General features: G+C 63.0%; 1 protein-coding gene across 2 annotated transcripts in view; it reads left to right on the top strand.

Moving 5' to 3' along the window:
• Positions 1-14,318, top strand: part of KCNT1 (potassium sodium-activated channel subfamily T member 1) — a 60,331-nt gene that overhangs the window by 17,474 nt on the left and 28,539 nt on the right. For both annotated transcript variants that reach the window (XM_055400699.2, XM_088841044.1), the window contains exons 2-3: positions 9,540-9,619; positions 10,193-10,292. In XM_055400699.2, the coding sequence (XP_055256674.1) occupies positions 9,540-9,619; positions 10,193-10,292 (180 nt within the window). The remainder of the gene's footprint in view (positions 1-9,539; positions 9,620-10,192; positions 10,293-14,318) is intronic.

Here is a 14,318-nt window from a genome sequence, read left to right as displayed (position 1 = left end):
GGCTTCCGGGCAGAGGAGACAGCCACGGCCAGAGCCGGGGGGGTGCTGGGGTGTGGTGCCATGTCAGGGTTGGGATGAGGCGTTGGCAGAGACTCAGTCTGGCAGATGGCAGACCACGGGTGCCTGGGGAGCCTCCCTGGCCCTCCCCACTGACCACAGGCCCTCTGGACCCTCCGCACTCTCTCACCCCATCTCCTGCTCCTTGACACGCCCCGAGGGGGCAGCTGCCCCGCTGTCATTCCCATTTGCCGGAGGAGACTGCTAAGGCAGAAGACTAAGTGCTCTAACGGGCACTCCTGCTGGACTCACACAGCTAATGGGCAGCCCCTGGGCAGGAGGGAGGCGAGTGCTGGCCAAGGCCCTGGAGACCAGATTCCTCCCTTCATTCCCTTCCTGGAGGCTGTAGGTTACGGAGAGCCTGGCCCCTGCAAATGATTGGCTTCCTGCTGTCCCTGTTCCTGCAGGGACACAGGGATGGCAGGTCCTGTCCAAGCTGCATCTGAACCCGCAGTGCAGCATGGGAGCTGCGGTGGCAGGTACACCTCCTCCAGGAAGCCCTCCCCCGACTCCCACCCCTGCCACCCCCAGTCCTGCACAGACCCTTCGTGTGAGCAGCCTGGCTCGGTCCCCAAGCCGCCCCTGAGGGGCAGGGTCCTCAGAGCAGCTGCACAGCCAGCCCAGCAGCACCGGGGGCTAGTACCTGCAGCTCGTTTCTGCAAACATTAGGTGCACGCTGTGGAGTTTGCTCCGGATGGGAGCAGTGGGGAGCCATGGCGGGTTCAGGAGCAGACGAGGACTTGCAGGGTTTCAATTCTGAAAAGACCAGAGCAGGCAGGTGGGTGCCCTCTGCCGGAGGAGCCCATGGCTGTAGCTCCTGCCCCAACCTGCGTGCAGTGTCTGGAGCCAGGGAGGCCCAGAGCCTCCCAGAGGCCTCACCACTGCCGGGGAGGTAGCACAGCAGAGGCAGGGGTCTCCACTGCTCTCAGGGGACTGAGCCACAGGGAGGGGTCGACTCTCAACACCCTGCCCAGATCGCCCCCCACTGCCTGCCCCTGCCACCCTGCCGTCCTTCTCCTGGACGCTGTGGAGGGGGGAACAGGGGCAAGGGGAAGAGTGGGCAGCGGAGGCCAGGATGAGCTCTGAGCTCCCACTGGAGGCTGCTTGCAGAGGTCAAGGGAGTCCCAGGGCAGAAAGAGGGCAAGAGGGTCCAGGGCGGGGAAGGCAGGGGAGGCACAGGAGGGCCTAGGCAAGGAGTGAGGGGCCGCCAGCAGGGGAGGCCTGTGAGCGGGACCTTTGGGGCTGCTGCACCTCCCCAGGGTAGTTTCAGGGGCAGGGCTCGCCAACCTAGGACCCTTACCGGGAGGGGCAGCCAAGGAAGGCGCTCGCTCAGAGTTGGGCTGAAGGAGGGGTTGGAGACAAAGGCGAAACTCGAGCCCAGGGGCTCTTCGTGAAAGGCAGGGAGGAGGGGTGGGGTCTTGGGGCGTGGGGTGGAGTCAGGGGTGGAGTCAGGTAGAGCCTGCGCAGGTGGTGCAGGGCCTGGGCGGGATCAGAATCAGCTGGAGACCCGGGCGGCAGCTGCAGTGAGTGGCCGCTGGGGGCAGCCGTACACGCGGGGTCCCCGATCTCAGGACGGCCCCTCTCAGCCTGGATCCCACCAAGGACCGGCCTGGGGGCTCCGGACCCAACTTTGCGTGTGGGGCCCTGGGGGCTTCTGTGGACGGTGGGGGCCGCGGCAGGCAGGGAGAGCGAGGGCTGCAGGAAACAGCGGCTTGGCCAGCCTAGGACCGGCTGTGCACTTGGCTCTGGGGGCCAAGCCTGCCTTCTCCTTTTGCTCCTTGGTGCCACCTGCTCTCCTGCTGTTCCTCCCGGATCCCTCGCCTGTGGCCGGCCTCCCGCTTGCCTGCCCGAGTCTCCCTCCCCCTGCCCCCGTATTTTTCCCAGGAGTCCTCACCCAGGGGCCCCGTCCTCCCCTGCAGATACACATCTTCATGTGCCCCCCACCCCCTGGCCAGGAACCCAGCCTTTCTCTCATCCCCCCTCCGCGACCTGCTCCCAGCGAGTTCCTGGTCCGCCCTGACCTGACGCTGGGACAGGCTGTGGCCCTGCCAGGCTCCCGCCCCCAGGGGTGCAGCTGTCGCCCGACTCAGCACTCGGGCAGCGCCTGGGCCACAGGGGATCTGAGCCAGATCAACACACAGAACCTGCCAGAAGCTCCCAGAGACCCCAGACCCAGAAAAACCCTGGCCGCCCTGCTGTCTGCAGGCCCAGCCAGCACCCGGCCCACCCGCGGGACACCCGGAGATGTAGCCTGGGGCCCCACCCAGAGGGCCCTGCACAAGGCAAAGCAGGCTGGCTCCCTCCGCCCTGCCTGTGGCCTTGGGAAGGCAGCGGTCCTCTCTGAACCTAGGTTTCCTCTTCTGGAAGATGTTCGCTTCAAGGATTGAAGGAGAGGCCCCATGAAGCTGGAGACGCTGGGCCAGACAGGAGGGACAGCAGCAAAGAGCAGACCCTCTGTGCCCTGCCCGCCCACCCAGTCCCTGATGCTCCCACCAGCTTCTCCCTCCCAGTTTTAGTGCAGGCCGCGCCCACCGTGGCGTCCTCTGGCTGCAGCCAGTCTGGAAGAACCCGAGGCCAAGGCGGCCTCAAGGGCAGCAGGTGTGTGTTGCTGGCCCAGGAGAGGGGGTGCCCCTGGGGGTCCCTAAGAAGCATCGGACTGTCTCATCACCAGGAAGCCGAGGGGGCAGGGCAGTGGTGTGGCACCAGGGCCTGTGGAGGGCAGGAGCAACGAGGAGAGGTGGGCAGGCTTGACGACAAGGAGCCCGACTGTCATGTCCGGCTGGTGGCCCGTGTGTGGGGGGCGCCCCTCGCTGCCATCAGCTTCCTGGGTGTCGAAGGGGGGCTGACCTGCTCCTTCTTGGACCCTGGGGTCACACGGGGCCTGGGGCAATCTCAGTGTAGAGCAGAGCAGTGGGCGCTCCAGAACCTATTGTCCAGCTGCTTGCTTGGCTGCAGGCGGGGGCCCGTCCTGCGTGCCGTCCCTTGGGAGGGTCACCCTGTCCCACTGCCGGGTGGGGGCGGGGTGCATGTACCCACACTCCCGCAGGCGCCGTGCTGTTTCTGGGGCTTCCAGGGGCCAGGCCCCGCCAGGAGGTGTGCTCATGGGCGTGCCCCTGCTCCCCTCGGCCCCTGCCTGAGTCCTCCCTCTGTGTCCGGGAGCCCAGACTCCCCGATCTATCCATCTGTTCGCTGTCTGCGTTGACGTGTCCGCTCCATTCCACCCCCAGGCTTCATGTGGAAGAGTTCAGCCTGGACTCCTCTCTGTCTCAGTAAGTGCTTGGTTCACAGGTGTCCTCCTGGCCCCAAGCAGACCCTGGGGGGAGGGGCTCGGGCCGTGACTGCCCAGGGGAGGGTCCGCCGTGCCCAGCACCATCTGTCTTGCAGCCAGGCCAGAGCAGGGCACGGCCTGGGCTGCTGGACCTTGACAGTGGCTGAGGCTTGGGGCAGAACGGAGTGTGGCTCTCTGGGAAGGGGCCTAGGAGTGGGAAATGGGGTGTCCAGAGCCAGATACCCCATGGCCCCACGGTGGTGACGACAGCCCTTAGGAAGGGATGGGTACCCCGCTATGGTACTGGTGTGGGGACAGGCAGGCAGGTGACCGCTGGGGACCCGGGCTTCAGCCCACTGCGGCCACCTGTGCAGATCCGGGACCCCAGGCGCCTGGCCCAGCTGCCCCAAGTGAGCCCCTCCAGGCTTTCCTGGCTTCAGTTAGGGCCGCGGAGGTTACTTTGAGGTCAGGGGACCCAAGCCCCTCAGCACCCCCGCCGGGCGTATTCCTGGGAAGGAGCCCCTCACCTGCTCATGCCCAAGGAGTCCAGATTTCCCACCAGGTGGGGCCTGATTATTCTTTCGTTAATTAACACCGTTGGCAGCGGCCACCAGCACTCACTTGGGGCTTCTCCACACTGTCTCCTGCAGCCCGAGTCTCTGGCATCATTTCCCAGGCCAGCCCTGGACCTCCGTCCCCCAGTCGCAGTTCAGCGGGTGACCAGAGTGGGGGACGGTGCCTCCACCGCCCCCTGGGGGTGGGTCCCAGGGCATTGGCGAGGTGAGGGGGGAATGGACTGTTGCAGCCGCCTGAGGGGCTGAGGCTGTGGTCCTTAGCCCCAGAGCTGCGTGGTCACCAGCAGATCAAATGTCCCTGGGCCCTCAGAGGCCCAGGGAGGCTCGCCGGGGCCCTGGCCCAGCCAAGGTGCCAGGCCAGTACAGGGGAGGCCCAGGACAACACTGTCTGTTGCTTTGAGAGGTCGCTGCCCACCCTGCCTGGCAGCTTGGAGCCCTTGCTTTCCTTGGCATCCCAGACCCCGGGAGGGGTGACTGGCAAAGAGGAGGCCTGTGGCCACAGGCTGGCCTATGCCCCACCCTGTGCAGTGGGGGATGGGGGGGCTACAGCAGAGCCCCGTGTCCCCCCGACGCCTCCACCGGTGAATCTGCAACGGGGCTGAGTGTGGCAGGGGCAGAGCGGTCCCAGCGCCACCGTCAGCTCAAGGGCCCTGCCCCCAAACCAGACCAGCCCGGCTCCTTGCCGGTCCAGCCCAGGACCTGGAGCGGAGCAGGCCACGTGTCTGTCCTGCCTGGGCCCCTGGGCGGGTCACAGGCTCTGCTCAGTCTCAGAATAGCCGGCCTCGGAGTTGGCGCTTGGGCCCAGGCTCTGCTCTTCCATCTTGCCCGCGGGCTCCTCGGACTCCTGCCTGGAGCTCCCGGGCACCTGCTGGACAGCCACCAGCCTGCAGCAGGCCCCCAGGAAGGAGGCCGCCGGACCTTGGCCCCATGTGAGTGCACGGCTGTCACAGCCAGGCGGGTGGGCCTGCCCGCGGCCATGTGCCTGGCCACCCTCCCACCGGGGCCGGCTGCCTGGCCCTGCATTTGCAGCTTCCCGGCACAGGCCATCTGTACCGGAACCGCCTGCCGGGAATCCCTGGAAGGCCGCTCCCCAGCCCGCCGGTCAGCGCCCCGGTCAACGGGGTGGCGCTGCAGTGTCCTGACCTGCCGTGCCTGGCAGGTCCCGTCTGGGTGTGGGGTGGGGTGGGTGGGGTTTGAGCCTCTTTGCTGGCACAAGGGGGCCCCCTCCGGTCCATCCAGCATGGACAAGACCCTGCACACCAGCCGCGGGCCTGGGCCTGGGCCACTCAAAGGCAAGCCGCGTGGGGATGGGCCAGAGCTGACTGCTGGCACCCGAAACTCGAGAGCCCTGGGCTCAGGGGGAAGCCCAGAGGCCCATCTCTTTCAGCCCGCTGGGTGACGTGAGCCAGCACCCGGCCTGGGTGGGCCTCCGTTTCCATGAGTGTGGGCATGAGGCTGGCAGGAGCCCCCCGAGAGGCCCGGTGAGGGGCTGGGGGCATGGCTCTTGAGCTGCCCAGCCTGAGTCCCTGACCTCACAGTCAGAGAGCTGCTCGCTCTGAGCCAGACAAACAGACCAGGGCTGAGGACTGTCCCAGGATGGGGTGTGGGTTTGGCCTGGGGCTTGTGGCCTAACCCCAGGGCATACCCCAGGGCCCATCTGAGGCCAGGGTCCCAGAAGCCTCAGGGCCCCATGACTAGGCCTGCCCAGGGCTTGACACCTTCCTGCGCCCCAGGCTAAGCAGCAGTGGTCCCTCTACTGTGCCCAGCCCTTCCCCCTGGCCACCCGCTGAAGGAATGAGTGGCTGAACAGGAGCAGGTGTGTAGGGGTGGACACCTCACCTGCCCCTGCCCAGGGCTCTTGAGCTTGTTAGCAGGGCCCCCGCCATGTGAGCACTTGGTGGTGTCCCAGCTCCTGGCCCCCGCCCAGCCCCCCACCCCCGCTCCTCAGAGCAACGTCCCACGGGCTTGGCAGCCAGCTCCACCATGGGGCCACCAAGGGGCCTCGAGCCACAGCTGGTGGCCATCCACCACGTGCCACCTGCGGCCACACACGTGGGCTTACAGCACGGGGCCATCTTCTCTTGGTGACGTGAGTGGTGGGTGTTGTCAAGACTCAGCAGAACCAGCCCTGATCGCTGGCACCACTGAGCGAGAGTGGCAGGGCAGGGCCAGGGGCGGGGGTCCTCTCTCACTTAATCCTCCTCTGAAAACCAACGGTTAGCCAGATTTGGGGGCTTCCCTTGTGGCTCAGATGGTAAAGAATCTGCCTGCAATGCAGGAGACCTAGGTTCAGTCCCTGGGTGGGGAAGATCCCCTGGAGGAAGGCATGGCAACCCACTCCAGTATTCATGAACAGAGGAGCCTGGAGGGCTACATACAGTCCACGAGGTCACAAAGAGCTGGACATGACTGAGTGACTAAGCACAGCACAGCACAGCCCGACTTTACAGGGAAGAACCCAAGGTACAGAGGAGACTGTTTTGATTTCTCCACAGTGGCAGCAGCCCTGCCAGTCACCCTCAGGATGCCCGGGGCAATCAGTTCCTGTCACTGCCTGTCCCCCAGGTGAGGCAGCTGAGGCTGAGACAGGTGGGGCCAGGCAGGTGAGGAGCAGGACTCTGTCTGTCGGGCCAGATGGTCCATGCCCCCCGGGTGGCCGTTTCCTTCAGGAGCCTTGCTGAGCCAGCAGCACGCCCTCAGTTGAATTACACCCACCGCCTTAAGCTTCAGGTTAAAGGGAAAGCTTGCAACTTGCGTCTTTGGTGGGAGAAGTGAGCAGCCACAGCTCGTGGAGGCAACAAACGTCCCCGGCAGTCCGGTGGTTAAGATGCCATGCTTGTAGTGCAGGGGGCACAGGTTCAATCCCTGCTCAGGGAAGATCCCCCATGCCACACGGTGAAGCCAATAAAAAACAAACAAACAAACAAAAAAAAATAGTGGAGGCAGCTCTGTGGGTTTCCCCAGAACCCAGGCTCAACTTCCCGGGCCAGGCCTGTCTGGGTGTCCATAGCTGCCTGGGCGGAGGGACTGACAGGTGATGTGGGTTTCTTGTCCACATCAGTCACTAGGAGCAGTCCCTAGTCCACTAATCACCAGGTCAGCCATCCTGACCCCTGGGTCTAGGCAAGGACTTTCAGGGGAGGAGTGCCCAAGTGGAGGGCACGAGGGGTGGGGACCCCTCCTTGAGGCTTCGCTGTGCAGGCAGGAGGGTGGGGGGCATGTGGTCCCTCGGAACATGTGGGCACCATTCAGGGGTATCTGCCCCTGACCTGGCCCCAGCCCAGCTTGGGTTGTCTGAGCCCCTCCTTCACAGAGAAGGCTTTTGACCAGCTCCCCCCAGGGACCCTCAGGAGTTCCACTGACCTGGCCCCAGGCAGCACCTACAGAGGGGGCTGGGGTTCAGGTCTAGTGTGGTACACTGGGGTGTGGTGGGGTGTGGACAGATGTACTGGAGTGTAGTGTACAGCGAGGCTTGCAGAGGCGCGGTGCAGTGTGCTGGGGTGCCATGTACAGTGGGGTGTGCTGGGGTGTGATCTACACTGCGGGACACAGGGTACGGTGGTGTGCTCAGGGATATACTGGGGTACTAGGAGCCACGCGGGCTTCCCCGGTGGCTCAGATGGTAGAGAATGTGCCGGCAGTGCAGGAGACCCAGGTTCCATCCTCGGGTCAGGACGATCCCCTGGAGAAGGGCATGACAACCCACTCCAGTATTCTTGCCTGGAGAATCCCCTGGGCAGAGGAGCCTGGTGGGCTACAGTCCATGGGATCACACAGAGTCGGACACGACTGAGTGGCTCACATTTGCTAGGAGTACGCTGGGCTGTGATGTACAGTGCGTGAGCTTGGGGACAGCGGACAGTGGGGTACACAGAGGTGTGCTGGGTTGCAGAGGAGTGTGCGGGGTGGGGTGTATCATCGGGCGCGCTGGTGGTGCGGGCCCCTCCCCTCTCACAGAGGGCTATCAGAGAGGTGCCGGGCTGCACAGTGTGCAGGCGTGCTCTGGGCTTGGACCCTGCTCTACGGGAGGCCTGACCTGCTGCCCTGCTGACCACACTGCATCCGGACCTGAGGGTGGGGAGGCCCACACCACCGTCACTCCCCCGGGCCCTTCTTGAGCCCTGTGACGAGGGGCAGCCACTGTGATCAGGCTGGGGCCCCCCGGTCTGTGAAGGTCAGGAAGGTGCTGGGGCTCTGCCTAAGGCCCCTCCCTCGGGTCCACCACCTGGGTGGGTGCAGACGGCTGCTGCCGGCACGTCAGGTCTGTTTCACGTGCTTTGGGTCGAACAGGCTTTGGGGAACAATGAATATTTTAAACACTTCTCGAAAATGATGGGGTCACCAGCCCCTGACAGAGCAGTGTCATGAAACTTTCAGGGTGACAGCGGTATTAATTTCTGCATTGATCAGAGCTGGAGCCTGGTCAGAGGGGGAGAATGTTCAGAGCCCCCGCTCTGAATGGGGGCAGGGGTGGGGAGCAGGGACTGGGGCCAGCGTGCGCCTCACCTCTGCCTGTGGACCACTGCCCTGCACCCCAGCTGCTCAACCGCCACCTCCTCCACGCAGCCCTCCAGGATTCCTTGGGCAGCACAACTCTGCCTCCAGGGTGCTCGATGTCCCTGCCTCTTCTCTGTGTGTGTCGTGACCGTCACACACAGCCATGGGTGAGCCACTGCCTCACCTGAATGGCCTTGTCCCACCTCCACAACATCTCCTGGGGTGGCTTGGCTCACCTGCACCTGACATCTGGGTAACCTGGGCCAGGCATTTCCGGCCCAAAGCCTCATCCCAAATCCCAGGCTACCGGTGCCTCTGTCTGGTCAAGGGGCGGGGCACAGTGATGATGCCCGCGGGCCACTCTGGGATCCTGAGACCAGCCTCCATTGCGGCTGAGGTAGCCTGGAATGGAGGCCGTGTGGGGGCCAGCAGGTGCCAGCCCAGAGCAAGGCAGTCCCAGCCCCAGACCCACTTCCCGGAGGAAGGCAATGCTAGACCCTTCCTGCGCAAGAACCTGGTGACAGGTCCGTGGCCGTCTTGCCTGCCGTCAACACCGGAGTTCTCACTATGGTGGAACATGATGCCCCGGCCGGCCACAGTGGGCCTGTGCCTAAGGTATGGGCAGCCCCCCGTTCTCCCAGGCCCCACCTCACCCTGGGTGACCAGATGGCCCTTCCCCCGTCTGCCACCTCATTCAGCAGGCTGCTCTGCCAGTCTGTGCAGTCTGTCCCCCAGAGGCTGGGCACCCACCCAGGGCTCAGGGTGTCTGAGGATTGTCCGAGGCAACAGCCGCGGCTGGAGGGGCCCCACTGCCAGCCCTGACCATCCCACAGGCTGCAGTGGGCTTCGAGGCACAGTCACCAAGGGCCCCCAGAAAAGCACCTGGCCATTAGCTTCTGGAACATTCTGTGCAAAGCATATGGTGTGTTTTGAGCCAAGGGCCGGCCACTCAGTCCACCTGTAGTCCTGGCAGCCACCATGACGGCCCAGGCTGGGGGCCGTGAGTGTGTGTGTCTGTGGGGCCTGGAGGCCCTGGGCGCTGGGAGGAAGGCAGCCGGCTGGCAGGTCTGCTGGGGGCACATGGGGATGTGGGCTTTGGCTGGAGCCCCATGGCCCCAAGCCCATGCCTTCCTGCCCCCCAGGGTCCAGGTGGAGTTCTACGTCAACGAGAACACCTTCAAGGAGAGGCTTAAGCTGTTCTTCATCAAAAACCAAAGATCCAGTGAGTGGGGTCTGTGGCGGGGCAGGGCAGAGGGGCTGTGTTGGAGTGGGCGGGGCGATGGGCATGCTCCTTGTCTCAGATCCTTGTCACCTTTCAGGGTGGGAGATGCTGGGACCCTTGGGGAGTGTGCCCCTCCTGGAGGCAGGGCTAGCCACGGCCACCAGGGGCACCAGCTAAGCCCCCCCACCCCATGGGGCTCCCTGGCACCACCGTGTGGCTCTCCCCTTTGCCCTGTGGGCTCCCTTCACCTGCCTTCCCAGCAGGAGCCTGGCCACCTGGGATGCAGGATGGGGTGCAGAGGTGGTGCCTGTGGATTCTGGCCCTTCGATCTGTAGGTTGCTCCCCCAACCCCCAGGCCCGCCCCCAGGGCCAGCAGCTCAGGGACACTCTGCACCTCGTCTATGAGGTTGGAGGGCATGGAGCCTCTTGGAGGCCGGCCTGGCAGAGCCCCCGCCAATGCAGAGCCACCTGGTCAGTGTTGGCTGGAACAGCCGGGTACAGCGGCCCAGGTGCAGGGTCCCAGCTGCTCCAGGAGCCCTGACCACTGCTTCCCCCACCCACCCCAACCCACAGGCCTGAGGATCCGGCTGTTCAACTTCTCCCTGAAGCTGCTGACCTGCCTGCTGTACATTGTCCGTGTCCTGATGGACGACCCGGCCCTGGGGATCGGATGGTGGGTGACCCGCGGGCCAGGGGCTGGGCCTTCCTGGTGCCATGACAGAGGCTGATGGGGTTTGCACAGGGGTCTGTGTGTGGAACCCCTGCCCCCAGAGCCGTGGCTGGGACACAGCCCTCAGGCTGGCGCTGACACTAGTTTCCTTGCCGTGGATGGTGGCTGCACTTGCAGCGGCACCCAGATGGAGCTCTCCCAGAGGGTCTGGGATGCCCCCTCCCTGCCCGCCCAGTGGCGCCCAGGGGTCTTGGTGAGGGGCTCTGGCTGCCCCAGCTCCTCCTGGGTGGGTGGGGGTAGCAGGCCTCAGTAGGAAAGGAGGTGAGCCCCTTTCTCGGGCTCCCCTGGCCCCTCCCGGCCCTGGGGCCTCTCCATTACACAGAACGCCTGCTGCGGGGCTTCCCGGGGGCTGTGGGCGCAGTGCTGCGTCTCCTGATGCCCGAGATCCCACAGCTGGACGAGGCGCTTCCCACCTCGTGTTGTCCGGAGGGTTCCGCACTCCTGCTCACGCCGATGGTGGGGAGCAGTTTTCTGCCCTGGAAGCCGGCGGGGCTGGCTCTCTGTGCCCATGTCTGCACGTTTCAGGGACGCCTGGCGTGGTCCCTTCTCAGCACCACGTTGGTCCTGGTGGACACCGAGATGGGGGCACGCAGGGCTGGGCTCGTCTGCAACTGGGTCCCCATCTGCCCTGGGAGCCTCCCTCGACTCCCTCACACCCAGATTGGGGCTCCAGAAGGTTCGGGAGTGGTCCTCTCTCCTGTTTCTCCTTTTTCTGGGAGTTTCCTCGGCTTCCTCTCCAGCCCTCTAGCTGAGGTGTTCACTTCCGCTCCTGTGTTTTGTGATTTCCAAGAACTCTTCATCTTCAGGTGTCAGCCCCGCTGCAGGTATCCTGCCATCGGCATCTCTGGGGTTTGTCTGAAACCCTTTCCTTTCTTACATGTTTCTCTTCTGCTCAGTCTCTGGGCTCGTGGGCAGGGGACTGCCTCAAATGTCCAGCCACTCACATTAAGGGTGAGCGTCCAGAGGCCGAGGGCCCTGCAGTCAAGATGTGGTCCGTCACTTTCTCCCCAGCTCCTCAGAGCAGATCCTTCCCCTCCTCACTGGAGGATGGGGCCTGGCCACTGGGCTCCTGCTGGCTGAGTTGGGAAGGAGGCAGGGGTGAAAGGTCGCTGTGCAAGCTTGCATCTTCCCCACCCCCATGTGCAGTGGGACGGGGTCACCAGGCCAGACTCTTTCACCTGCTCCTGAGAACAGACCTCGTCTTCATCCTGAGTGTGGGAGGGCAGGTCCCACCGTGGTGGTTTGAGAAGGGCTCTAACTGGAATTTGAGAGCATTTTTCTGGATTCATCTCACCTTCTCCCACCTCCAGAGACATCGAGGCATCTGGCTTTACATCCCCAGGGAGACCAGGTCTGTTGTATTCACTGCACAGCAGCTGGCACACGGTGGGTGGGTGGGAGAGCAAATGGACAGACGGGGCCTGGTGGAGGCGTGGGTAGAGCGGATGGATGGTGTGGATGGATGGATGGTGGAGGGTGGATGAACAGACAGATGGACGGATGGATGGATGGTGGAGGGTGGATGGACGGATGGATGGATGGGTGGTGTGTGGACAGATGATGGCAGATGGATGGATGGTGGAGGGTGGATGGACGGACAGATGGACAGATGGATGGATGGGTGGTGTGGATTGATGGATGGTGGAGGGTGGATGAACAGACAGATGGACAGATGGATGGATGGGTGGTGTGTGGACGGATGATGGCGGATGGATGGATGGTGGAGGGTGGATGGACGGACAGATGGACGGATGGATGGATGGTGGAGGGTGGATGGACGGACAGATGGATGGATGGATGGATGGGTGGTGTGTGGACGGATGATGGCGGATGGATGGATGGTGGAGGGTGGATGGACGGATGGATGGATGGGTGGTGTGTGGACGGATGATGGCAGATGGATGGATGGTGGAGGGTGGATGGACGGACAGATGGATGGATGGATGGATGGATGGGTGGTGTGTGGACGGATGATGGCGGATGGATGGATGGTGGAGGGTGGATGGACGGACAGATGGATGGATGGATGGATGGGTGGTGTGTGGACGGATGATGGCGGATGGATGGATGGTGGAGGGTGGATGGACGGACAGATGGACGGATGGATGGATGGGTGGTGTGTGGACGGATGATGGCGGATGGATGGATGGTGGAGGGTGGATGGACGGACAGATGGACGGATGGATGGATGGGTGGTGTGTGGACGGATGATGGCGGATGGATGGATGGTGGAGGGTGGATGAACGGACAGATGGACGGATGGATGGATGGGTGGTGTGTGGATGGATGATGGCGGATGGATGGATGGTGGAGGGTGGATGGACGGACAGATGGACGGATGGATGGATAGGTGGTGTGTGGACGGATGATGGCGGATGGATGGATGGTGGAGGGTGGATGGATGGACAGATGGACGGATGGATGGATGGGTAGTGTGTGGATGGATGATGGCAGATGGATGGCGGATGGATGGATGGTGGAAGATGGACGGATGGATGGATGGGTAAGGGGTGGACGGACGGTGGTGGATGGATGGAGGCTGGCTGGAGGGACAGATGGATGGATGAGTGGATAGGAGGGTGGATGGTGGGTGATGTGAGGACACTGGGTGTGGACGGATGGATGGATGGGTCAGATGGATAGGATAGATGGGTGGGTGGGTGGCGGAAGGATGGAAGGGTGGCTCGTGGCTCCTGTAGGTACCGAGTTTGCAACAACAGGCTCAGGTGCAGCAGGGAGTGGGCCAACTGAGGAAATGGGGAGGGAGCCAGCTGTCACCGTGGGACTCCATGAGAGGGGCGCCCCTGCCTCTGGTTATAATCTGGGGCAGAACCAGCATGGCGCCCAGGCCCCTGCCGCCTTCCCAGCGGTGGGCATCCCGGTGGCTTGGGAGGCTCCTCCTCAGGAGTGACTTAGGGAACGTGCTTCTTAGAGGCAGCACACTGGGCGTGAGCGTGGCTTTCTCTCCGTGCCGCACGCACACCGCCCAGCCTCCTTTCGGCAGCTCTGGCCTCTGGGAGGCCCCGAGGGCTCCAGGTCCATCTCTGGCCGAGCACAGCCCTTCCCCTGCCGGCAGCCCAGGTGGAGCCCCCAGCCCCCTCCCAGGCTCCCCGCTGGTGTTCGCCTACCTGGCTGGCCCCTCCCCGCCTCGCCCCTCCCCCTCCTCAGAGACCCTTCTCCTCAGTTCAGTTCAGTTCAGCCTCTCAGACTCTAAGACAACCCTGTGGACTGCAGCACACCAGGCCTCCCTGTCCATCGCCAATTCCCAGACTTTACTCAAACTCATGTCCATTGCGTCAGCAATGCCATCCAACCATCTCATCCTCTGTCATCCCCTTCTCCTCCTGCCTTCAGTCTTTCCCAGCATCAGGGTCTTTTCTAATTAGTCAGTTCTTCACATCAGGTGGCCAAAGTATTGGAGTTTCAGCTTCAGCATCAGTCCTTCCAATGAATATTCAGGACTGATTTCTTTTAGGATGGACTGGTTGGATCTCCTTTCTGTCCAAGGGACTCTCAAGAGTCTTCTCCACACCACAGTTCAAAAGCGTCAATGCTTTGGTGCTCAGCCTTCTTTATAGTCCAACTCACGTCCGTACATGACTCCTGGAAAAACCATAACTTTGACCAGATGGACCTTTGTTGGCACAGTAACGTCTCTGCTTTTTAACACGCTGTCTAGTTTGGTCATAACTTTTCTTCCAAGGAGCAAGCGTCTTTTAATTTCATGGCTGCAGTCACCATCTGCAGTGATATTGGAGCCCCAAAAAATAAAGTCTGTCACTGTTTCCACTGTTTCCCCATCTATTTACCATGAAGTGATGGGACCAGATGCCATGATCTTAGTTTCCTGAATGTTGAGCTTTAAGCCAACCTTTTCACTCTCCTCTTTCATTTTCATCAAGAGGATTTTTAGTTCCTCTTCACTTTCTGCCATAAGGGTGGTGTCATCTGCATATCTGAGGTTATTGA

This window comes from Moschus berezovskii, chromosome 11 (genome assembly GCF_049115385.1).
Source record: "Moschus berezovskii isolate FMDL1 chromosome 11, NW_MosBer_1.0, whole genome shotgun sequence".
NCBI classification, from domain to species: Eukaryota; Metazoa; Chordata; class Mammalia; order Artiodactyla; family Moschidae; genus Moschus; species Moschus berezovskii.
The sequence above is the reverse complement of the archived record's forward strand: the minus strand, read 5'-3'. Positions and strand labels throughout refer to the sequence as shown.